The sequence below is a fragment of the Cucumis melo genome, chromosome 7 (assembly GCF_025177605.1).
Source record: "Cucumis melo cultivar AY chromosome 7, USDA_Cmelo_AY_1.0, whole genome shotgun sequence".
Lineage (NCBI taxonomy): Eukaryota > Viridiplantae > Streptophyta > Magnoliopsida > Cucurbitales > Cucurbitaceae > Cucumis > Cucumis melo.
In genome coordinates, this window is record NC_066863.1 from 23,432,664 (window position 1) to 23,459,926 (window position 27,263).

At 30.9% G+C, this 27,263-nt stretch overlaps 3 protein-coding genes across 3 annotated transcripts; 1 reads left to right on the forward strand and 2 right to left on the reverse strand.

The window, feature by feature from the left end:
* Window positions 1-2,738: 2,738 nt before the first annotated feature.
* On the reverse strand, window positions 2,739-4,458 carry LOC103493021 (coniferyl alcohol acyltransferase). The gene has a single exon (XM_008453637.3). The coding sequence runs from the start codon at window positions 4,373-4,375 to the stop codon at window positions 2,942-2,944; it is 1,434 nt and encodes a 477-aa protein (XP_008451859.2). The 5' UTR covers window positions 4,376-4,458; the 3' UTR covers window positions 2,739-2,941.
* A 10,811-nt stretch (window positions 4,459-15,269) lies between these two features.
* On the forward strand, window positions 15,270-16,309 carry LOC127150157 (uncharacterized). Its single transcript, XM_051087063.1, has 3 exons — window positions 15,270-15,447; window positions 15,535-15,630; window positions 15,722-16,309. The coding sequence occupies exons 1-3, from the start codon at window positions 15,295-15,297 to the stop codon at window positions 16,265-16,267; spliced, it is 795 nt and encodes a 264-aa protein (XP_050943020.1). The 5' UTR covers window positions 15,270-15,294; the 3' UTR covers window positions 16,268-16,309.
* Window positions 16,310-16,847: 538 nt separating this feature from the next.
* On the reverse strand, window positions 16,848-20,206 carry LOC127150158 (uncharacterized). Its single transcript, XM_051087064.1, has 8 exons — window positions 19,723-20,206; window positions 19,497-19,643; window positions 18,999-19,430; window positions 18,674-18,801; window positions 18,357-18,582; window positions 17,876-18,283; window positions 17,579-17,674; window positions 16,848-17,490 (listed from the first exon to the last, which is right to left on the reverse strand). The coding sequence occupies exons 1-8, from the start codon at window positions 19,948-19,950 to the stop codon at window positions 16,900-16,902; spliced, it is 2,256 nt and encodes a 751-aa protein (XP_050943021.1). The 5' UTR covers window positions 19,951-20,206; the 3' UTR covers window positions 16,848-16,899.
* Between the last annotated feature and the right edge of the window lie 7,057 nt (window positions 20,207-27,263).

Genomic DNA, 27,263 nt, shown 5'->3' on the forward strand with positions numbered 1-27,263 from the left:
TTACATCTAGTGATTACTATTTCGTGGTCTGATCTTATGCAAAATCATTGCATAGGATACCCTCACTCGCATATCGCATACATAAACACATTGGATCGATGTGTTTGTATCAAATACAAAGTGAGTCGTATCCATAGTGTTAACAGGATAAGGTACCTAACCTTAATCCTCTACTATAAAACCTTTAAGCTGATCTTGAACATTGATCCCCGTATGTCTCTACATATTGTTCAAGACTCATTAAACAGCTTAAAATGTTAGTTTATTGGATTTAGGTTATTAAGACAAAACTAATAATATAATCAGTAACACTTATTGAAATTATAATAATAAAACACTTTATTAATAACGGTCAATGGATTATATTTACTATCTACGAGTTTTAGGACATAAAACCCAACAGTAAGCTCCATCGTGCTCATGGTACACCTAGTGTTGTAGAAACGAAACTCATTTTCTAACTGTTCCCAACTGTCAATGACTTTTGACTCCAGATCGATGTACCACTCGAAAGCATTTCCTTTCAAGCTTCAAACGAACTTCCTGACAAGCCGGTCTCTTTTTTATCCTTCATTCTCACATGTTTCGACGAAATGAGCGATATGCTACTTTGGGTTGCCCTTTCCATCGAACTGCTGGAATTTTGGAGGTTGGTACCCAAGTGGCATCCTCAAGTTGTCGATTCTCTTGGTGTACGACTCAGAGTACCTGAAAGAAGTTTGCGGCAGTCTTCCATACTGAGCTCTAATGGAATTCGCGATCATATTCTGTAGCTGTTGAACTGAGAGAGAAGCAACATAAACTGATTATTGTTGTGGTTGGTTTTCCTGCACCGCATTCTTCCCTTTATCAGTAGCTTTGACAACAGGAGTTTAACTTAGCAGTTTCACGAGTTTGCATCTGCTCTCTCAAAGCTGTGATTTCGTGGTCTCGTTCCTCTACAACCTTCATCAAGAGGTTAATTTTCCTCTCCATCTCTTTCATGGTAGCCTCGACCGTTATATCAGCCATCATGACAAACATCACATCAGGGTATGCTTCCTTCTTTGATTTGCTAGAGGCAGAATCAGAATTATCATATAAAGGATTTTCTTTGAGGACAATCCCAACTTTAGGAGACTCCATTAATTGCTTAAGAATGCTCTGTGCTATGGTAGAACCTTGATCCTGCTCCTAGGTAATTTCCTTAGAACGACTACTCGTGATGGGTTCTATGTAAGTGTCGCTTGCAACAGAAGATTTGGATGTAGTCTTCTTGGATGTCATTGATTTTCTTGTAGATTTGGCTGACGAGAGAGTGAGATGAGAGGTAGAGATATCCCATTGGACATGCCAATTTGTTCACACGAGATTTCTAGAGAAATTTTGTTCGTGGAGTTGAACTTGTGTTAATATTATATTTACGTTGATTTGATGCGATGTGGTTCGATTTCTAGAATTTGTTCCTCTGATTCTCTCTCGGCTGGATGCTTATGCTTAATTTGAGGAAGCGAAGCACGTGATGTTCTTGAAGTTGGAGTCTTGGAAGAAAGTTTGTAATTCAAAGGAGCTTCAATCTTCGAGAGTGGTCGAAGCTTCAACCTTTGAGTGTGGTCGACTTCAGGAGTTGAGGAGTTTTCTATCTCTTGAGAAAAGACTTTCTAGACCTTATAGAGTCAAAAATTTCCAACCCCACAGATGAAGAGAACTCTTCTATTTATAGAGTTCCCTAGTGGTCTTTTATGAACTTGGGTTTGGTGGATTATACCCATGGACTCAATCATATGGATTTGGGTCATATTTAATTTTATGCTAAATTAAGCTTATTGTTGGGCTCAATTGAATTTTAGCTTAAATAAATAATAGTTAATTGAACCAAATAATTAATTTAATTCAATTGTCATAATAATGACATGTGACGTCATTAGAATTGTCCAATTTGTTTTTAAATTTAATTTGGGACACATGCGATTTTTTAGTTAATCTCAAATACAATTATTTTAGTAAATGAGGTGGCAAATTGTAATTGGTTTCAAAATTTCTTATTCAATATGAAGACTTTAAAGATTTGAAGGAGACGAGTTGGAAGCTCCAATAGTTTCTGCCACTGATGGAAGTTTGATTTTGATGTGTTAATCATGTGTTGGGTGTTTGATTTTAATTATAGGGTATTTGTTGTTTCTTGAATAATTGTATTTAGGATTCAATTTTTCCAGTTAGATGGGGGCATTTAAGACATTATTCCAACAATTAGTTTTTCGTGATTTTGCTATTTTATCAATTTAAATAAAAAATTTGTCATTTATCCAAAGTAAACCTTCTATTTTGCTATTATTCATGTCGACCCAAAAGAAATATTTGTTGACTTTCAACCCAGCCCATTGGAATTTTTGTTGACTTTCGACCCAACCTATTAGGTCCTAGACTAGGCAGCTTGTTATTCGGCCCATATTGACCAATTGTTAATGGTTAGCTTAGTTTCTTCCGTAATTAAAATGGATAGCAATTGTTAGAATAATTATTAATTATGTAGCAACATTTTAAAAAAAATTGCAAATATAGAAAAATCTATCGGTGATAGACTTCTATCGTTGATAAACTCTTATGGTTTATCAGTGATAGACCAAGATTTGCTACATGGTCTATCGGTAATAGACTCCTATCATTGATAGATTTTGACAAATTTTGCTATATTTGCAATTTTTTAAAATCAATATACTTAATTATTTTGAATATAATTGTTACATTTGCAACTATCCCTAGTTTCTTCCTATCCATTTGTTGATTAGGTTTAATCTCAATAATATCACTCTAAATCTAGGTTTCTTCCTATCCAATTGCATCATCTATCTTTTATGTCTTTGCTCACCCTAGTTTTGACTTATCAACATTACAAATAATAAACACAACATATTCATACTTTCATCAACATTTTCTAAAATTCACGTGACATATATGGTACTTAAAGTTGAAGGAGAGTTGTTGTCATGGGTTGAAACACAGAATCCAACTCCAAAGTAGCAGCCAATTCAGGCTCCAAAATGGCAGACACGGTCCACGATCCATCCCCTTTAGCACTCGGCCTTTGGTTCAAATAACTAACCCCAATTCTCTCTATAGTCGAGCCCACAGTTCCAAGCACTGGGCCTCCAAATCCAAAGTCCAATTCCGAAACTGGAAACCTCTGGCCCGATGACACTACTAGGCCCGGCCCACCAAGGCCCAATACAATCCTCGACATCATAAGCCCAGGCCTTCGACACTCAATCCAATCAACCAAGTCTAAGAAATGGGCCTTGTTCGTCGCCTTAGAGATCGCCTCGTGAACCACGTCAGCAATCTCCGGTATGGAATTACATTTCAATTCTTCAATACTTGCCTCTCCAAACACAACCGACAAGACGTTCCCTATGTAATCCGACATGTAGTTCCGATCTCCTCCTAATCGACTCCTCCCATCAACTAACCATCCCATTTTACACTTCGTATGCTCTGTTTCCATGGCGGAAACCATTTTTTTCCACACGTATGCAGAGAACGCTTCGATTTTCGTCCTCTTAACTCCGTTTGAACTCGCAAGCTTCTGCAATTGATCGATGCTCGTTTGATCGATGTAATAGAGTCTCTTGATTAGCTTCTTCAATGTCGGAATGTTGTTTATGTCTTCCATGGTGCATTTCACCATCGTATTGTTTAAATCTGGATGGTAAGTCGGAGGAGAACGAGGGAGAATGTTTCTCCGATGATCTGGTATGGTGGAAATTGGTTTTCCTCTAGTGATTTCTGACCAAGCGAGGAGGAATTTTCCAAATGCAGTTGCGTCACCAAGCGCATGATCGAATGTGAATGTAATTGAAATTCCGCCGCAAGCGTAACACGTGATTTGAATTTGGAGAGGGAAGTCTGGATTTACAGTGACGAGTTTTCCCTGGAGTAATTCGTTAAGATCATGAAAATTCAAGGCGTCTAATCGAAGATTGGCCTTTGCTTCTACTACCAAAGCACCGAAGTTATTGCAAATGATTTCAGGTTCGTTCGTTGTTGGATTTTGGACAATTTTACCTGCAAATGGATAGTAATGATTTAAGGTTTTTGCGAGGGAAATTTTGAGAGCGTCGATAATGCCGGTGGAGGAGTTGGTGGTGGGACGGCGATAGAAGTAAAAATATGTGATTGGAAAACGGCCGGAGAGGAGATCGAGATTTGAGAGATGCAAAATGAGCGGTTCGGATTCCGACAAGGGATTGTTAGTGGGTTTGACGATGGATTTGTTGGCGAATGTAACTTGGAGTTTGGGTTGGATTGAAATGTGTTCCATTAGAGCTGGAAGATGAATTAGGCAATTTGAGGATGAAGATTTTGAAAGAGATGCAATTATGGTAGCTTCTTGCTCCATTCCACTTTTGATTTGATTGAGCTGACTTACCCACTACTGTGTGCCTACAATATATAATATATACATTCTTTTTGTCATATGAGTTGGAGCATACTTTAGCTAGTTGGAATGCTAATCATATGCTTTTTTAAATGGAAATACTCAACAAAACTACCTCCAAAAACTACTCCAACTATTTTGTCATAGAAATTTTCAAATAAAGACCAAAAACATATACTAACTAATAGATTGATAGGGCTACTAGAAAAATATGGAACATAAATTACATAGTTAAGATTTAAACTTTAGTAACCCCTAACCTATCAAAAATTAAATAGTTTTTATATATATTATGTAAGGATGTAAAGTTGGAGCTCGCACACACTAGACCTATATTAAATTCGTTCATGTGTGTATATATATATAACTAACGACAATTTTAGATTTGAAAAAAAAAGTCATAAAGTTAAAAACAAAAATCTATCTATATCTAAAGAAGCTATAGATTTTTTAAAATCTTTTTTGGACAAAAATATCCTTCTAAATTTAGTTTAATTCAATTTATCGTATTTTTAATCAAATATTTCTAATTTATGCAATAAATAATCCTAGTGTCGTATATTAGTTTTAAATTAAATTTAAATTGGGAAAATGGTAAGAAAATGTTATTAATTCAAATACAGTCAATACAGTTAATGTTTTAAAATTGTTTTGGAGACAAAAGAATTACAAAATGTAACTATTTGTAAAATTAAATATTCCGATAAATATACATTATAGAAAAACTAAAATTAAATCAAACAAGTCACCAAAATGGATACTCCTTTTGTGACGAACCACCAAAAAAAGAGAGAGACTAAGTTAAGTTTTGGGTAACAATACCAATTTGATTATTTATCTACTTTCTTTTGTTTTAATTTTAATAATTTCATTTTCACCGTTCAATCAAACCTTCTTTCTCAAAAGATTCTAAAAAACAATTTATTTACTCAATTATAGCATTCGATAAAAATGCATTTTATACGGTCAAAGTGTGCTATAAAATGAGAAATATATGTAAATGAAGAATAGCAAGACGATCATTACAAAGTAACATGCATGCATGGATTGTCATCCAAATAAATGATGTGATTTTTCCAAATAGAGCGTGTTTTTTGGTGTCTTATAATGCTATTAATTTTCATTGTATTACATCAATTTTTTGTTTTTGTATTTTAATATAATTCTTTTTCTACTTTGTGTTTATTTTATATTCTATGAAATAATTTTTTCTTTTTTAGTTGAAATTTTAAGAGTTAGAAATTGAATTTTATTTAGAAAATTTTACCAAAAAATTTTGGGTTACATTATCAAGATAACAACAAATTAGTATATTACTTAATATCTTATTCAAACTCTAGAGAAAAAGAAATTATATCATATGCAATCTAATTACTTTTAAAAAAGAAAAAAAAAAATCTTTAGATTAGAGGTGTATCGGGTTGGGTTAGGAACTTAGGAGACATTCTTAATCCAACTCATATTTTTTGGTTGGGTTGGGTTGAACCAAATTTTTCAACTCCCAACTCGAAAAAATCCAAAATTTTCAACCGAACCCAACTTACCTTTTAAACTAACTCAACCCCAATCCATATAATATGGGATAAGTAGTTCGGGTTTTCGAGTTATTCAAGTGATTCTTACAACTTTGACTTTAGATATACACTCATATTTAGATTATAACTCTACAAATACAAGTGCTTGTAATAAAATAAAATAGATAAACCTAACTTTTAGATGGATTCTCGAAATTAAAATTGTAAATGATTAGTTTTTTAAAATAAATTAATTTATATTTAATTTGAAGGTAAATTTAATTTCATACCAACTTTTACTTTCAGTGTAACAATGGTGGGTTAGAATTGAACCGTCGACATTATTTAAGATGAAAGTTTAAGGTCATGTCAATTGTCAATCAACTAAACTCCTTTAACCCTTTCGTAACTAATATTGTTGTCAAACAAGGTTATTTTTCTATATAAATTTTCTAAAATTGTACAAATAATGCATTCAATCTTATTGATGGTTACATCTCTTTGATATTAAAATTCCGTAGGTCTAGATTCTTTGATAAACGAAAAATTATAGGGTTTTTAAAACTGTTTAAATAATACCATCAATCTTAACGATGGTTACATACTATTAGAATATTAAAGTTTTACAAATTTTTTTATAAATGAAAAATTATAGAGTTAATAGTTACAAATTTTTTTATAAACGAAAAATTATAGAGTTAATAGTCCAAATAAATTAGAGAACATAATACAAAATTTGTTGAAACAATAAAAAGAACTAAATCAAAATGTTAAAATCATGTAGACTAATTTTAAACAAAAACATGAGACTAAAACACGTGTTAGTCCATAAAGATATTCAATAGGATTATATTACAAACATATATATATATATATATATATATATATATTAACTTGAAGTCATTTAGTAGAAGTAATATATCTTTATTCTTATTCTTATCCTTATTTTTATTTTTATTTTTATTTTTACTATATTAAAAGTAACTTAAGAAAAATATATTTTTGACGATTCCATCTCATGCCAAATTTTAAAATTATAATATTATCATATATTTTAAGATATATATTAGTTATTATTTAAATTTTAAAAAGAAAAAAAAAAGTCCTTTATATTTCATGAATTTTCTAAAAAATTTATTAATTATATTATTTTGTAATTGATTTATTATTTAGTTTTATTTATTTAATATAAAGTATAAAATCTATTGATTATCTTCTCAAATTTTTAACTCCTATAAGAAAAGTTTTTATCTATTTATTTCAATAATTAAATGTATATCTATTTATTTCAATAATTTAAATTTTGATTATGAATTTATATTTATATTTAATGATAGAAAGGTTTTGTAACTATTTATTTTAATTTCTTCAACTATATATAAACACGTCTCTTCAACTATTTTCTTACAAACATTTGAATTTATTTCTATTTAGATTGATTTTCTTATTTTTTTTACTCGCTACATGTGTTTTTCTATGACAAAGGTATATGTTTTTTATAATAATTTCTATTATATAATATTGTTGATCCAACCCTCATCTTTATCTTTGGCTTTGTTTTTATGTTCCAATATATTTTTTGTGTTACAATATGTTATTATTTGATGATTTTAGAAAAAGACTTGAAGATATACACATAAGATAATAGAAAAAATGATATAATGTCATTTATCATTTCAAGCCCACAAATGCTTTGAATTATATTATTATTTTTGTTGCCGGTGTGAGAAAAACTTATTCATTCATCTTTTCAATAATAAGAAAACTCTTGATATATGTATGTGTATGTATATGTATGTATGTATGTATGTATGTATGTATGTATATATATATATATATATATATATATATATATATATATATATATATATATATATATATATGTCTTATCTTTGAAAGGAAAAAGGTAACTTTTCAAATGATTTATTATAATATAGTTTTATCTTTCGATAAATATTTCGTAGATAGAAAAAAACTAACGGTTTTTCTTTGTTTTTTCTTCTTCATTTTGTGGGATGGTTCAAGTTCAAGGTCGATTTTTTTATTTCTTTTCATTTTTGTTACATTTTATTTGAAGATTTGAATTATTCTATTACATTAAATTTGTGAAGTCATTTTTATAAAATTTATTTCTAGGTCACGTTAAAAATATATTTAGTCATGCATAATTAATGTGAAAAGGTGATCTAAGATTTTTCAAGCCACATTCATAGAAAGTTGTTACTATATATCAAGAATGAATAATAAGTAGATACTTTGAGACCCATTGTTATGGTTGAAGAGGTAATTTATCTCTCTATATATTAATGTTTACTTCTAAATTAGAACCGTAGTAATTTACTTAATTTCATTCTAAATTACTCTCGTAAATTACTCTTAGTGGTAAAAAAAAATAATTCATTTTTCATCGAAGTATACTATGAAGTTTGTAGTTCGAATCTCCCTACTTAAATATACTAAAAAGAAGTTAATTATTTAGTAATATTTAAATATAAAAAGTCTACATATAATCTTTACGGATGCAATGTACGTTAATATTTTTCTTTCTAGTTGAATAAAATTTTAACCAAATATTCTAATATTAAAATTTTAAATTTTCAATATGTAAGTACAATAATGAAGGTGGTACAACACTAGTAATGTTGGAGGGTTGAGTTTCTTCCACTCACTTTTTATGTATTTATATATTTGAATTGTATTATAATTTTTACACTTCTATTTGTTATATATACCAGACTTCTCTCTTAAGTAAATTAAATAGAAACCTAACATACATTTTTTTTATCCAAAAAACATGATGCAATCAATCGCTTTTTTTTTTTTTAGTAACTTTATTGTTTTTATTTGATGGATAGATGAGCATCTTTAAGTGGCTTGGGTAGGGTGGGGTTCACAAATATTTAAGTTAATGGGTTGAATCAAATTAATTGAGTGGTGTAGTTTTTTTCTTTTTTTTTTTCTTCTTTACAATATTATTATCAACTCAAACGTGACATATATCTTATCCCACTATGATATTTCATTCAACTCTCTTGGTAAAAGATAGAATAATAACCTTATCTTATATCATGAACTTCATAATCAAAATCTAATCACAATGTTATATATATAAACAATTAAACCATATACATATTGATATTTGTCGCAAAAAGGCTTGTAGTGGGAAAACTCTATTTCTATACAAAAGTCTATTGCTCTCTCATCAAACTTTGGTAGATAGTGTTCTCTTAAAGCTAAAATCCAACTGACAATTTGGCTGTTCTTTCCTCCATTATGCCACCCGCAATTGCAAGTTATTGGAAACATTCCTGAGAGGAAGATATACGTGGATTTACAAGTGATTGTTCAAGATTGCCTTAAGAATACGATCATCTTTGTTTTTTTTTTTTTCTATAATGCAAATGCTCATAGATGCAAAGCATATATGGAACATGGTCAACAGGATCAATATCATCTTCTATAGAGGATTATGGATTGCAGTACATAATCAACATAAAATGAGACTATCAGCAACAATGCCAAAAAAAAGAAGTTAAAACAAAAAATAGAACTTTTAAGAGAAAAATTGGAGAGAGACCTAAGTCAAATATATTCAGTCGAGGTTACGTTGAGCTTAACAAAATGTCTAACAAGTCATGGTTACGCAAGCCCTAGCCCAAGAAACATCATCCTAGGACCAAAACGGGCTCACTTTTGGCATTAATTGAGATCGAGCTAGAGAAATGGTCAATGAGGCATTCCCCCCTCCTCGACCAAAGGAGACAAAGGCTTATCCTTGTGTAATTTCAAAACTCCCTATGGATGATAACGTAGGCCATCTATTCCTATAAATACATCATTATAACTCCAAGGAAAGAATTAAATATTCTCACTCTCAAACTCTCAAGTTTCCACACTTTTGACTGACTCAAGCATCAATATTTGTAGCAAGTACAATATAGGTGTTTAGTTTTTTCAACATTTTGCAAGTCATATAATCTTCAGACTCAAAATTCACATGAGTGTGTCTTACCACACACTCATCCAAGCTAGTCCAAGGTCCCAATTAGATTTCATATCCAAATTAGGAATTAGTTATAAAATAATTACAATTCAATAAGAATCTCTCAAAACACATATAATAGCTTACTCTTGCTACTTCCAACCATCCAATGATGCAATACATAACTTAAGTATATATATACAAAAAGAATGAGAATCTACCATCGACGAAGGAAAGTTCAAGAAATGCTTGGTTCTTGACCGCTGCTTGGGGGGAGAGAAAAATATTGAAAACATGAGCTAAAACTTAGTGAGTGGCAAGTTTTTTAGAAATAAAACTAGTAAAACATACTCTCAAAACTATTTAAATAAGACATCAATAATGAAATAATAATTAAAACGTAAATATTACATGTTAATTACTATAAACCACAAGCATTTGCCAACAAACCCGTACCATGCATATGTAAGGATCTACCATAGCAGAGCACCCATATTCACAGTTGAGAATAGCTCGCACATGATCAAGGAACCATGCGGCCAAAGTAAGCTCACGCACATTTAGTACCTGCCACAATACCAACTTCCATCCAACCAACCATGGTAGAATACTAAATACACGATCGAGAATAGCTCACACTTGATCCATATCTACAATGAAACACGCGACCAGACTGAGCTCCACCGACGGATTTAGTATAGGTCCGGGGGGGCTTGAGCCCCCTCTCAACTTTATCATCTTTATATAATATATATAAAAAAAAGCCTATTTAATTTTTAATATTTATAGTTAGCTTAGTGATTATTTTAACTGTCAGCCCCGTTCCAACCTAAGTTCAAATCTTACTTATGAAGTTTATTTTTGCTGAGCTAAAGCCATATTTAGAATTTATCAAATGAGTTGATATCAAGAGAAGATAAAGTTTTTTTTTTCTCTCTCTCTTTCTTTCTCTACTTCTTTTTTTTAATTTCTTTTCCTTTTTTAGGTAGGTAGATTTCATTTTGTTCTTTTTCGATATGCTTATTTTGTATATATTCAAGAAAAGTTTAATATATTATTATTTTAATTAAATAAAAAAACCTTCGATGATGGATTTTTTAATATTAAAAATTTCTAAATTTATTTTTTAAGACTATTTTAAAAGATTGAGTGATCTCATTTAATGTTAAACAGACAATATTAGCATATAAATGATTTTAGTTTGATTTCAAAAGTCACGGTTTATCTTTAGATTAATGATATTATTTTTTTTAGTACAACAAATAGTAGGAACGAGAGATCAAATCTACGAGAACTTGAAAAATATCGAATCAATTACCATTAAACTAAAGACAATATTAAACCTTTAAATATATTTATAATAATAAAAATACAATTTTTTTTTTGTTGTTCTTTCCATTTTTTTTATAAAAGAAGAATATAAATTTAGACGGCACCTAAGTACGAATTTATTTGGGGATTTATAAAATCCACGACATTTTATAAATTATAGTTTAGGAGTGGCATTTCTCAATCTCTCGATCTCTCACTTTTTCTCCTCTTTCATTGAGGAGCACTTGCCTTTGTGCTCGCCACCACCAAACCACTACCATCCACTCTCCCATCTTTTCTTCCTTTTTTCCCCCTTCTTTCTATGCCTTTTTTCCTTAATTTATAAAATATTTTATGAATTTTATTGTATTGCTAGAGTGGATATAACTAATTACCATATCAATATTGACGGATCTATAATTTTATATTTGCGGCCGCAACTTTATATAAGTTTAAAATTTTAGTACATTAACTTCTAAATTTTTATCTTATAAAATTTGAATTTGTGTCTAATAATTTGTACAGTATATTTTTTTCATAAAAATAATGTGCTTATTAACTAAAAAATTAAAATTTTAATGTTTGTCTAATACAACAATTAATTTCTAAACATTATTTTATATTATAAGATTTTTTAATTTTAAATTAAAAGTGTATATATCTATAAGACAGATCTAAGTAATAAGTCAGAATTGAAATTTTAAATATTTATTAGTTATATAGTTTTAAAAATTAAGAATTAAACTATTTTAAATATGAATGTAACATTAAAATATTATTAAAGTAAATAATAAAGTAAAAAATTTACAAATGAAAGTGAAGTTTGTATGTTTTAATTTTCAAAAACTAAAAACCAAACAAGTCTACTATTTAATGATTAATTTATAAAAATGTAAAAAAAAAAACACTTGAGACCTATAGAATAATGAGTTAATAAGATATAGAATTGATATTTTTTAATTGGAGCAAGAAACTAATCCTCATTTTAAATAAGAATAGAAGTTCTCTATTTCACCTTTTTTAAGAGAAACTTCTTGACACAAATTTTGAAATGTATTTTTTTCCTAAAATTTAGAAAATGATTCTTGTGTAAACTTGACAGGCAGTTTACATATGAAATAATAATGACATTACATGTTGACTTACCAATTCTTTTAATATGATCAATAATTTTACCAATTATTTACATATAAATTATATGGGGTTTTCAATTTTTAAAAATCCTTTCCCCCTCTTTTTTAAAAACACCGATTAAAGGAGATCGAGAACTGTAATTCCCTATCTCGTTCTTACAAATTATTGTGTGAAACATTTCATTGATAACTTTTGTTTAATTTATTCCAAACTTGTAGGGTAAAATGGAATAAGAGAAATGTACGAGAAGAAAAGAAAAAAGAGAGAGAGAGAGAGAGAGAAATTATATCAAAGTTTTATTTATCAAAAATTTTATTGTTTTATTTTTAAATTTGAGAGTTTAATTTTATTTTTTTAGTTATGAAAATTTTGGAAGATTAATTTTAACATACGAAAAATCTTATCATTTGTGCCCCTCTTAACAACTTAAATTATTTTATTTTTTAATTAGGAAAAATACGTTAATTTCTTAATATACATGGGAAATTGCCAAAAATAGGTTAAAAAAAGAGATTTAAATGAATTTTGGGACAAGTTTTCAAAAGAAAGACTTTTAGGACAATTTGGGTGTGAATAGACAAAAATGCCCTTCATTAAATTTCTATCGCTCTCTATTGATTGTTTCGCCTACCCACGTTCGCTTTCCCTTCTCTTTCGCATAGAACACCTGAAGTAAAAAAAAAAAAAACATCTCCTTTCTTTGGCTTTTCAAATTTCCCGCTCTGCTCTTCGAAGATACTCCGACTGTTCGTCTGTCGTCGGTCCTCCAGTGCATTTCGTCGCTTCTCCTTTTCGAACCTAAGAATCAACTTTGAGCGTGTTCTCTTATTTCAGTGAGTTTTATCTGTAACCCATTTTCAATATATTTGCTTTTTCTTGGCTTGAATCATGACATCGACTTCAACATCGACCGACGGACCCTTCTACAAGATTAATCCTTCCCATCATTTTTATTCCCTAGTAAGCTGTTTGTCTCATTTGGAAAAGACAACACATAATATTAAGGCCAAACTCAAACCCGATCAATTAGCCTTATTTAGGAAAACAAAGTTTGGGCACTTTTTGGACCTAAATATTGTCTTCAATGGGCCACTCATCCACTACTTACTGTTAAGGGAGGTGGAAGATGAAGGAAAGGATTCTATAAGTTTCCTACTAGGGGGCGTTGTTTGTACTTTCGGTAGGAGAGAGTTTAACATCGTAACTGGACTATGGGGTCCTAAAGAGGACTATATTCAGTTGGGTGGGAACAGTCGACTGTTGGAGAAGTTTTTCAAAGACAAGGACTGTGTTTACGTTAGCGACTTAGAAGATATATTTTTGGAATACGAGGGTGATGACGATGATATCGTCAAATTAGCTTTAGTCTACTTTATAGAGATATCTTTGTTGGGAAAAGATAGGCGAACCAAAGTGGACATTGGTTTTTTGAAGATTGCTGATGATTGGAATTCATTTAATAATTATGATTGGGGTCGGATTGTTTTTGTACGCACGCTAAGTGCATTGAAAAGAGCCTTGGACAAGCAATATGCCAAGGGAAAGAAGAAATCAACACAGACAAAAAAATATACTATCAATGGATTTCCGCATGCATTACAGGTATTTGACTTCTTACTTCTTACTTCAAAACTTTAAAAAGATCGTTTAGTTATTTGAAACGATCGTTTAGTTATTTTAAACGATCGTTTAGTTATTTTAAACGATCGTTTAGTTATTTTAAACGATCGTTTAGTTATTTTAAACGATCGTTTAGTTATTTAAACGATCGTTTAGTTCTTTTTAACGATCGTTTAGTTATGTTAAATGATCGTATAGTTGTTTTGAAACGATTGTATAACCACTTGTTTATATATCTATATATATCTTGTGGCACTTTCTAAACTTGTTTGTCAAATGTGGAATAGGTTTGGGCATATGAGTCTATACCAACCATCATTGGATGTGGTGTAGATAAAGTAAACGATCATGCCATACCACGAATGCTGAGGTGGGTGTGCCAACAATCACCAAAGTCCCAAACTATAAGCCAGGTGTTTGACTCGCCAATGGTAAGTAGCAAGCAATAGTAACTTACTTAAGGATCGCGTGATTTTGTGCTTATTTCTTTGTCCTAAATACATTTGCCTTTTTCTATTTGCAGTTTATAATTAAGGCGGTCATTGAGATGACACCTGAAGAGGAGCAATTGAAAATTGCTTCAGGTGAACTTTTTGAAAACTTCCGCTCATCTACCATTATTCAGTCGAAGAATGGTGGTTCAAAAAGAGTACGAGAAGTTGTTAACGATGAAGATGAGTTGAAAAAGAGTAAGAAACAGAAGTCCAAGATTAAGATGAAAAAGGCTATTCGAAATCTCCAAGATCGAGTAGCGGTTGTTGAAGGCCAACTTAATACTATAAAATCCGATATTGACGAATTGAAGGGCCTGATGTCAACCATATTGAAGCACATTGGACTTCAAAGAAAGGTTAGGAATGAAACTGTTAAGTGTATTCACGTTAGTTGTTTCATATTTGGTAACCATGTTCTCGCTAATTCATTTTGAGGTTCCATAGGGTGACGAAGGGGACCACAAGGTGTCCGAAGGCTTGGAGGATGAACACATTGAAGTTAAAAAGAAGGTTTGGTTCCATGTTCATGCTAATATTGATGTTTAATTTCTATCATTATATACACTAATGCATTATGAGCTTCCATAGGGTGACGAAGATGTGTTGGAGAAGAAGGTTGATATTGGTTTAGAGGAGCCAATAGATGTCGTTGACGATGAGGACGTCATAGAGATAGAACCATTTCTCACTCAACGACCACACGTTCGGCCCGCCCGTAGGAAGCGTGCAAGTGTTTACCTATCAACCCCATTCACAACTCTACCTAAACGGTCTCTGACATCAACCACCAGCACATCTGAGTCTGAAGCAATTGTTTATGATCCTATGCACAAAATACTTGACGTCCATTTAGATAGACTTCGAGCGTGGATTACAGACAAGCGTACAGACGATGAGCTGCGTGAAACCTTTCATGGGAAAAAATCGAAGGCTTTTTTCAGAGACTTGTTTATGTGTCGCCGGTGGTTGTCGGATGAGGTATGGGATTATCTTATCATTTATGCAATTATAATTTTATCATTGTTATGGTTCTATACATTTACTGCTTACTTTTGTTTGTATTAGCATTTGGATGCACTTTTTCTTTTCATTCGCTTGAAGATTAAGGCAGCCGGGATACCTTCTTCTCAGAACTTCACAACTGCGGACACAATCTTTATGGTTTGTAATCGTCTCGTTACTTTATGTATGTATTTGCGTTTGATATTTGTCTTTCGGTCTGATATTTGCGTTTGTATGTTTTTCTTTGCAGCGCATTTTAGTTTCGAAGTGGCCCCTATACAAAGAATGTATTAAAGAGAATCGCCCGTTTGACTGGGACGAAGAGTATAGGTTGGTTGACTATGTTGTCGGGTCAAAAGTGGACTTCCAAGATCCTTGGGCAAGTGTTGATTACGTTTACTCTCCATTCAATGTCCATGGCAACCATTGGGTTCTATTATGCTTGGATTTGGTAAGTTGTCAAGTGAAGGTATGGGATTCGCTTCCGTCACTTACAACTGCCGAAGAGATGACAAACATATTACTGCCCATTCGACAGTTGGTGCCAAAGTTGTTAGATAGTACTGGCTTCTTTGATAGGAGAGGTAGATCATCGACATACAAGGAACCTTGGCCAGTTGTCATTGTTGACCCAATTCCACTTCAACGAAATAATTGTGATTGTGGCGTATTCGCAATTAAGTATTTTGAGTACATAGCTGCTGGTGTTGGTTTAGATACATTATGTCAAGAAAACATGTCATACTTTAGAAAACAATTAGCATTTCAAGTATGGACCAACACTCCTATGTATTGAAATATTAACATAAATCACAAGTATCAATTGGCTGTTCTATTATTGTGTATGTTGCATTTCAATTAGTAGTATCGATTATTCTCTATGTTGCAAAACTACTTGTAGCTAAACGATCGCTGAATTTTTTTATGATTTTAAGAATATCGTTTAGACTTTACCAAACGATCGTTTAGACTGTACCAAACGATCGTTTAGACTTTACCAAACGATCGTTTAGACTTTACTAAACGATCGCTTAATATTTTGACGTTTATTAAGAAGATCGTTTAGACATCGTTTATTAAGAAGATCGTTTACACTTACCGAACGATCGTTTAGACTTTACCAAACGATCGTTTAGACTTTACTAAACGATCGCTTAATATTTTGACATTTATTAAGAAGATCGTTTAGACATCGTTTATTAAGAAGATCGTTTATACATATGTGCGCGATGAGTATTTCTCTACACGAATATTTTGTGATATGTATCTAAACGAATACAAATATTAACTCAAATATTCTTTCTCAATTTTGGTCGCGTTTAATTGAAAATATCACAAAGTATTTATTTTATAACAAAGTTTAAAATTATAATATGTTATTCTCTCTATAAAAATTACATAAAAAAATTATATAAACGAATACAAATATTAACAAAAGTATTTATTGGCCCAAAGTTCCAGCACATATTGTTGTCTAAACAGTTTCATGTTTGGCACAGTTAGACAACCAAGGTCACTAGCAGTTACAAGGCATTCAACAAATTTGGTACAGAAAATTCCACAATCCAATGAACGCCCTTTCTGTAATGTGGCCTTCGATCTGCGTATTGGCCAAGGGCCATATGTGAAACGATCTGAATGGAGGTTGACTCCAATTGCAATCGCGAGTGAGGCAATGCATCGTGCAGGCATTTGAAGAGCTTCATCAACAAGTTTCTGCTCAACATAATTTGGCATTGAGTCGAACACGTAGATCCTGCATTTTCTCATATCAGCTGCAATAGCCAACCAGTGTTCTTTTATGTTGATGCAGGTAATCACGTAGTTGACATCTCCCCACCCTGGTATGTCGTTGTAATCACCAACAGCAGTGTTGAAATAGTATTCGACATCTTTTTCTGTCCATATAGTTAGGTGTGCTGTTGGGTCTGTCCATTCAGCTTTCTTATTATCTGGTGTCACCAGATGAGTATCAAAAATGTGGTTCCAAACAATGCAGTCTGGTTTATTGATTCCAGTCTTCAAGAACAAGTCAAAATTTAATCAGAATATAATGATGCAGTTTAACTTGTATACAAAAAAAAAAAATTAAAGAATAACAACTTACCAGAAAAGAGGAATGTAATATTCTAAAAGAACGCTTGCAATGGTGCTTGAGATGCAACATTTTATTCTGCAAGTGGGCGAATAGCAGATCCAATGTCTACAAAGAAAAAATAAACGATCGTTTAATGAATGAAAGGAGAGGATAAGCGATCGCATAAGAAATGTACATGTGATCGTTTACGTAGTAAGCGATCGTGTAATATTAACTTAACGATCGTTTAGTTAATAGAAGCGATCGTTTAGTTAATAGAAGCGATCGTATATCAAATATAAGCGATCGTTTGGGAAGAGTACTTACGTCTCCATGTACCCATGTGTTTTCTTCAAGCTGTCTGAAAAAGTCTTTCTTTCTGGTTGTGGAGACTACTTTCCTTTCTTCATGGGTTGTTTTTCTTGATTTTTTCCATTGCAAGTATTCCTTCCATAATTTTGGATCCACTTTCCACATCGGATTATATGGATCTACTTCTCTGATTTCCACATCTGGGACAGGTGTTGTAGATACTGATATGATCTGAGCAGATGTTGTGGGTGGATTACCTTGTTCATCTTCATGTTGCACCTCTTTATTTGCTATTTTACATAGCTTTCTTCTCTTTATTGGTTTTTCTTCCACATCTTTATAAGGCACAGTTACTGGTTCTTTTTCAACCAAAGTAACTGCTTCATCATTTTTTTTCATCTCAACCTGTTTTTTTGTTGTTTCCTGCAATGTAATCGTATTAAACAAGTAACAAACTATTCATTCAAACGACTACAAATTTGTTGTGTATACATACCAGTTGAGATTCTTCATTTACAATTTGTACAGTTTGATCCATTGGAGCCAATTCACAAAGTGCAAGAGGTTGGCTCACATATGGAAGGGTAGTAATCATCTGTGGCAGGTCTGATTCTTTCTGAATTTGATGACTTAGACTATCCGATATATCTCTTATAGTCATTAGCAAGTCTGCATCCCTACCGTCTATGCTTATATCACTACCACGTTCCTCTTCATGTTCCCTAAACAAAATGAGAAGAAACATGAGAATAAGAAAAAAAAATACAATTGTTAGGTATTTATAAACTAGTAAACAATGAATGAAATGTTAACCTTTGGGTTTCCTCTTGACGTTCAGTATGTTGTTCTTCAGTAGGTTGTTGTTGAGTATGTTGTTCTTGAACAACATACTCATTGTCATTCTGATCAGTATGATCATTCCCTTGATTTTCAGTTTGATTCTAACAAACAAATAAAAACGAACATAAAATTAAAAAAATAATGTATTGTTAAACCATCGTGTATATAAAAGTAAACGATCGCGTAACTTTGATAAACGATCGTCTATCGAAGTTAAACGATCGAGTAACTTTGATAAACGATCGTCTATCAAAGTTATACGATCGTTTATCTAATGTATGATGAAAACAAATTTTACCTGGACCAATCTCTCCAGCATCTGCTTCATTTCATACAGCTCCAATGACTGCTTTGTGATTGTGTCATCCATCCTACAGACTATAGAAGTCAGTGTGGATAAATCCTTACGAACTTCTTTTATTTCCTTCTTCAGTTTCTTGTAGGATTTTGAATGACTTCGTTCTTCTTTGTCATTGGACTTCTTTGATCTGAAATGTTTCTTCTTGGTGATTGGATGCATTTCAGACTCCTCAGCCACTGTTTGACTTTGTTCCCTTTGGGGTGAGAGTTGTTCTCTTTGTGGAGATGAGTCTGATTGCTCCAATGATTTGTTGTTCATTGCTCCAATGGATTCATCCTCCTCCATTTGCATGTTATCATCCCCTCGAATTCGACTCTCCATGAAAGCCTTCTCTTGGGTTGACATCTTGAGTTTAGGTTGAACAACAGTCTGCAATGTAATTGTATTATTGGATTGTGTAATTATATTAAACGATGACTGACAGGTTTTACTTACATTTTTGTTGTCGAATATGTTATTCTGCAGCATTTTGTAAGATGGAGCTTGTGTACAATTCCATCTCAATATCCTTGGGATTAATCCCTTACTGTTTCTTGTGGCCAGGTGCTCATTTGCGGTTGAGAGTACTTCATAAGCCCACACCTACAACATTTAAACAAATATGTTAAACTTTGATGTTCAATTGGCATTTACTTAAAGTGTATGAAGAAATAAAAATCACCTGAAAAGCAAGGACGTAGCCTTTGATGTTATAGTATGACACTGCTTTGGAACTTCGTGTCTTCTTCAGCTCGTATGCTTCTTTTTTGCCTTGGAGACTTGTCTTTAAACTGTTGAGCAGACGAGTGTAGAAGAAAGTTGACCAATCGAAGCTTTTAAATGCTTCTTCATCATCAACTCTTCCCAAAATGTCCATGTCAAACTGTGTTTTCTTATCCTTCCCGACCATCACAGTTTCTATAAAGACGGCCAAGGCGACCTTCACAGCATCGTCATCATTTGTAAACTCAAAATTCTTGAAAATTTCCTCAATTTCCAAGCATGTTATTACTTTCTTATTTTCTGATCCGAATAGAAGACTTTGCAGTCGCTTGCTATCGCAATCTTTCTCCAATGGATTGTTTGTTGGCCACAATCCAGTTATGATGTTGAATTCCTTTTGGGTAAAACGGACGTTCTTCCCTAAAACCGAGAAACAGATTCCATCTGCGTTATCGCAGTCGTTTGGAACGTGCGAGATGTGTGCGAGATGTGTGCGAGATACGTGCGAGATGTGTGCGAGATACGTGCGAGATAAAGCATGAGGGCCTAAGAGAGTTACTAAACATGCAAAGAATAGCTCTAAATGGATTAGGAGGTGTACCAAGTTGATTTTGAAATAAATAGTGAAAGTTCGGAACGTGCGAGATGTGTGCGAGATACGTGCGAGATACGTGCGAGATAAAGCATGAGGGCCTAAGAGAGTTACTAAACATGCAAAGAATAGCTCTAAATGGATTAGGAGGTGTACCAAGTTGATTTTGAAATAAATAGTGAAAGTTCGGAACGTGCGAGATGTGTGCGAGATACGTGCGAGATACGTGCGAGATAAAGCATGAGGGCCTAAGAGAGTTACTAAACATGCAAAGAATAGCTCTAAATGGATTAGGAGGTGTACCAAGTTGATTTTGAAATAAATAGTGAAAGTTTGGAACGTGCGAGATACGTGCGAGATAAGTGCGAGATAAAAAAAAAATGCGAGATAAAAAAAAAAAACCTTAATTCCTTCTATTCCTATTGCTTACTCCTCCTCTATTTGATCCAACTAAATCCTCATCCTCTAGTTCAATTCATTTTTCACTAGCCATTGAACATTGAACTTTCTAAGAACCTAAAACCAAAATTTGACTAAACTAATTTACGGCAAATAAGTCCAATTCCAAAAACCAGACAATTACGGATGAAAATAGCACCAAATACCCTAACAAACATTTACTTACAGCAGATAAATTGAAAATCGGTTATACATGAAACTCACCTAAATAAGACGCTCGAAGTTGATTGAATGGTCCGAATAGGAGCGACGAAATGCACTGGACAACGACCGACGAAGGGCAAGCGACGAAGGGCAAGCGACGAAGGGCAAACGACGATGGGCAAGCGACGATGGGCAAGTGACGATGAACAACTGACGATGGCCGGAGTAGGTTCAAGTGTTCTACACGAAAGAAAAGAGAAGGGAAACGGAACTATACGCGAAAGAGAACGAATCAGAGAAGGGAAAGCAACGTGGAAGAGGGAAAGGAAAGGAAGGGCATTTTTGTCTATTCACACCCAAATTGTCCTAAAAGTCTTTCTTTTGAAAACTTGTCCCAAAATTCATTTAAATCTCTTTTTTTAACCTATTTTTGGCAATTTCCCAATATACATCATGTTAATGTTAGAAAATATACATTTTTTTTAGCTAAGTTGGTAGGTGAAATATTCAAATTTCTAATTTTATGGAGGTAAATAATTCTATAACTAGTTGTGTTACCTTAGCCAGTAAAGAAATAGTTGAGAAATGGCAAATTATTTTCATAAAATCAAATAATAACATTAAATAATTTTATTTCATCTGTGTTATTTTCTCCATTTAAAAGCTATCAGATATAATCATTTAAGAGCTATCATATGTAGTAAATATATTAGAAACTAATAATTCAACTATATTATAAGATTAGGATAATCATTTAGGTTTTATTTAATAATCAATTTGAATTTTTATTTTTTTCTCAAATATTAACCGTATAGAATTATTTCCATCTCTAAATTTCTTTTATTATCAATGCTTTACCAATAGTTTAAAAAAAATAAAAAAAAAAAAAAAAACAACTTTTAAAATTTTATTATATTTTTAGAATTTGGTCAAGAATTCAACGATTGTATTTAAAAAGATGCAAATTATTGTAAAAAATAAAGAAAAAATATGTTAAATTTTCAAAAAACCAATAAGTTTTTGTTTTTAAATATTAAGCTTAGAAACTTGATTTTTACCCAATCTTTTAATAGACAATTTCTACAAATATATTCAAACACCAATCAAAATATGAGAATTGAAAAACTAGTTTTCAAAAACTTATTTATGCTCTTATTAAGAATTCAAATGTTTTCTTTCTCCTAAAGACACGTGGAATAGCATAGTTATAAAATTTGGGAGTAAAAACCTATCCAAGAGTCGATCTTATATACATCCTTAAATCATCGAAAAACACTTTTAATTTTAATGGTGTATAAACACTTGTAAAAGTGGAGGACCAAAACATACAAATGTTTGTATAAAAAAAAAAAAACATTTTCAACCAATCAATCTTTTAATTAAAAAAAAATGGCTATTTCTAAAAGCACTCCTACAACATTTCCTTAAAAAAGAATGATAGGAATTAAAATTCTAAAAGAGATAGAAATTGCATTAGAATTCAAGACACAACTGTGTAATTAATGCAAAGAAAAACACATTTGCAAGAAGTCGGAGATGGAGGTGTTAGGAACAAAAATTAAAATGTTAAAAGAATTTGTAAAAAAATGTTTTCCCATGGGGATTTGTTTTGATCAATAAACAAGTGAAATATATTTGGGCCAGATCATATTGAAAGCCCACATGTGTGGTTTGGGTTCATTTCAATATTACAGATTCATGATCAATACGTACATGAGCTATATTAGTTTTAAAATTTCAGTTAGAGTTTATTTTAATTGTTTCTTTTTTTTTTTCAAAATCCCGACATTTTAATATATTCAAACTTCAACTTCAACAAAAATGATGTTTGTGTTAATCTATAAAAGATTGCAAAGTTAATATCATTACGAAGTTTATCTCCTAACTTTTAATTAACTCACATAAATTATTACAATAATTATAGAGATGTTGATACATTTTCTTTTCTTTCTACATCACATTTACATTATTCCAGTGTTGTTTTCATTAAATTCTTTTTGTAAAAATAATGTTACAATAATTGAGTTGTGGTTGGTTTAAGAAACAAGGTGATGATCATAATAATAATAATAATCATAATAATAATAATAATAATAATAACAATATAACTTAGGTGATATTTTTACTTAATTATTAATTATTAGCAGACTTCCAAAACACTGATGCACGTAAATTTGTATTTTTTTTTATAGTCATGGCAAAAGACGATAAATAAGATACATTTATTGATATAATGGTTATCCTGATAGCAAAAAGAAAGATCTCTTATTTTATGGACACATATGAAAAAACGAAAAAATACATAAATTTTTAGATTTGAGTTTTGTTGACATTAAAAAATCGTAAAGAAAAACATTGCTTACATAGCAAAAATACCATATTACTTGACAGACATTGTCCATCAAATAGTTGTAGAAAAACGATTTAAAATAAATTGAAAAATAATTTCTCGCCAGTTTTGAAATAATTTGAAAAGTAAAATGATATTATTGATGTACATGAAGATGTTTTTTTTTTATGGACCTAATTTTTCTAAAATAAAGATTAATAGAGATATCTAAACTTCCAAGTTTGAAAAGGAAAGAAAATCAATTTAAAAAATGAATTGGTGTAAATCAACTTATAAAAAGTTTGAAAATGACTTTGATAAATTATAAATTGTGATTTGAAGAATTGACAAAGAAAAGAAGTTTGAAATTATTAAGATATTGTTCAATGTATAGAGATAATTCTTATCCACAAGAAATGAGAAGGATTATATTATTAATACTCTCTTTTTTGAACCAATTGAATTTGCAAATGGTAATTGACGAGGCATTCTACCATCCACTATGATACATATATATATATATATATATATATATATATATATATATGAAATTCAACCTATTGTGTGAGTAATAGCATGTCTTTTTTATTATATTAATTAATTATTGTTTTCTTGATGCATTTCAATTGAAATATAAAAGCAACAAAACCAACTAATATATACTTAATCATGCATCTATTTTATAAATTAATTTGAAAATCTTAATATTTTTTCACAATTTTGAGAGCCATAGAATAATAGATCTGTTATTTCAATTCTTCCGACTTCGAGATCCTTCTTACTAAGTCATGATAATTGAAATATGCTTATATTGGTTTGTATTAAAAATAGTAAAGAAAAAAAAAGAATATTAATATTCAATCATATTCATTTTAATCCCACTTATACAAATATTTACTATACGATATCGATCATCGCAAACAATAGATGGTCGACCTCATCTAGCTGACTGATTTAGATTGCCAATATCTTCTAAAAACTAATCGAGCTATTTCTGACTCATTTAATTGGTCTAACATTTTTTCAAGGTTCTTTCAAGAAAGAAGGTCGAGTCTTTTAATTTTGTTAGTAAAAATAAATGGTTAAAAAATTTAAAGTATAACAAAATTGGTAGATACCAAACTTTAGAAAGTAAATTGGTTATGAGTGCCAAAGTACCATAAAATAGTTACCTGCAGTTATAATATAAAACCTGAATTCTTGGTTTAGTGAAAGTTTTTAATCCAAAGTTAGAGCAATATTCCTCTAAACCAACTTTTTTTGTTTTTATTATTATTACTATGAACTTCATCCCTACTATCCATATTATTTTACAACTAATTAATCATTTATTTTATTAGACAAGCCTTTATTGTAACCTCGTTTTAACATTTGTATACGTAAACGTTATACCGTCATATTTGAAATTAGATATATAATTTTAGTATATTTAAAATTTACCATGAAGCTAACTAATCGATTTAGTATCGTGGCAGTTTGTAATATACATACGCCCGAATGGCATGGGCCTTTTTATGATTTTTCTTAATATATGTGGTTTTGAATTTAGAAGAAGGGAAAAAGTTGGGGACTTTTGATGGAAGTTAATTTGTAGGTAGATGAAGATCAAGTTCATTGCCATACAACTCATGTGAAGAGAAAAGATGCCTTTCCTTTATCCTTTTCATCTCTCTCTCTCCACTATAAATTTATTTATAACACTTTTTTATTTAATTGAATTCTACCCAAATATTCCCATTTAATTCACTTTTCTTTTTCTTTTCTTTTTTAAATATTCCTTTCTCTTTTATCTTTAATTAATTTTCTTTTCTCTTTTTTATTGTGACAACTCACATATTTTATGTGTTAGTAATTAATAGGTCTAACACATTTAAATTTTCTTTTGTTTATTGTACGAAAAGAAATCTTTTTTTTTAAAAAAAAAAAAAAACCTACTAAAAATTTAGGTTGAATAATGTTTTTAACCATCAATTCCATCTCCATATTTATTTTAATTATTTTAATTCTATTAATTTATTTTTCCAAATGTAATATTGACGTGTAAACCGTCGCCACATATATAATGATGTTTCATCCTTCCTTTCTTGAACTGATTTTAAAACAATATTAATCGTCTATAATGATTATACATGTTCCAAGCAGAAATATTAGGTTATTATTCGATTCAAATACTACAAAAGAAAAATTGATTTTAAAATATTTTAAATTTATGTTGAAAAATGAAAAGTACGAAGTGATTAGTTAATTATATGGTATGATAATAAAATTGTCACAAATTGTTATAATAAAAAAATACTAAAATTGTTTATAAAATTAAAAAAAAAAAAAAAAAAAAAAAAAAAAAAAAAAAAAAACTTAAGTAGCGTTGAAAAAGGAATTACTACCCTGGTAGCTTTTAGAGAGAAAAAAATGTGATGTAGAATGGTCTTTTATTTTAGGTTGGGATAATTGTCATTTTTATATGGATTGATAATTGTGGATTTCTAGCAATCATAAACCATTTATAGTGTTGTTTAAAGAAAAGGAAAATCACGAATGGAGCATCATGCACTCACGCAATGACAAGGACTTGCAATTTCCACACATTTATGAAAGTTGTTTAGTGCCATACAACCAAGCATATAACATGAACCTTTAATTATACAAAATTAATGTCACCTATTTCTTAGATAATTAAGTTAACAAATTTTGTACTATTATTCTTTAATTATATGTCATATTATAGTTTTAGTAGAATATGGAAAATGCATTTCTATATAGCTACTTCCATTTTCCTAATAAATCATGTGTAATAAGTAGTTTTCTTTTTAAATTTTCATTTTACCTTTAAAAAAATGGAAAATTACACCATCCAACATGATTCTTAAAAACCAATGATTCACGTTTTAAAGTGTTTAAATTTACAAAAAAAAATCATTTCGAGAAAGATTATTTATTTTGAAAAGGATTAGGGTGTTTGATAAGTTCATAAAATGTATTTTTTTAATTAGTTTACAGAATAATTAATTTTAAAGAAATCAATCAAGACCAACTTTTTAGAAAATGAATTATCAAATGATTGATCGGGAATCTTTGTATTATATTTAAAATACAAAAATACCTTTCATACTACCCCTTCTCCTCCCATCTTTCTCCCCCATTTTTTACATTGGAAAATCTTGACCGCGTTTTTGATCCCGGACAATCTTGACCAGACTCGAGCCCAAGATTGCTCGAGAATCCTTAAATATCTTTCTTTGTTCCCAATCTTACTCGAGCACTTCTCCAAGTTTGGCTCGAGTTCCATCTCAACAACCACTTTGTCCTTCAACTCGATCAAAAAGGCTTTAAGATATGTCCCGTGATCCATCATATTAAGCTTTCATGCCCTTGATCTCAGCCAATCATCACCAGGATTAGCCCCGACATTACATGATTTGGCATGAGAACTCTCAAAACTGTCAGGGATTTCCTTACTATCTTCAAATGATGAAATAAATTATGAGGATGTCAATGAAGAACATAGAGGTTCAGTTCGTGAATGGAGATGAATTAAGAACGTGATAAAATTGCACAGCTTCTCAAGTCTAGTTGGTATTATATTATTTAAAAAAAATTATTATTATGTTTTGTTTTTGGAGATCGATTATAGTTTTTACGATTATGAATTTAAATATCAAGATACTTATGCTTTTAAAATAAAATTGTGTAAAAAAATTTATGAAAAAAATTAAGGGGTCTTTTTACAAATAGAACAAAACGACAAAATATTTACACTGTATAGAACAATTTTGAAAACGGAAAACGTCCACAGGCCCACCGTGTAAAATATCAAAATTACCCCGTCAACGATGCGCGTGTAATATATTTGGTACACGATCGTTTAAATTTGGCTATTGCTTGGTAGAAGATTGTTTAGATTTGGTCATTTAATGTGGCAATTATTTTTTTAATTCTATCGTTTAATTTGGTTAGGTTAAAAATTGGTACACGATCT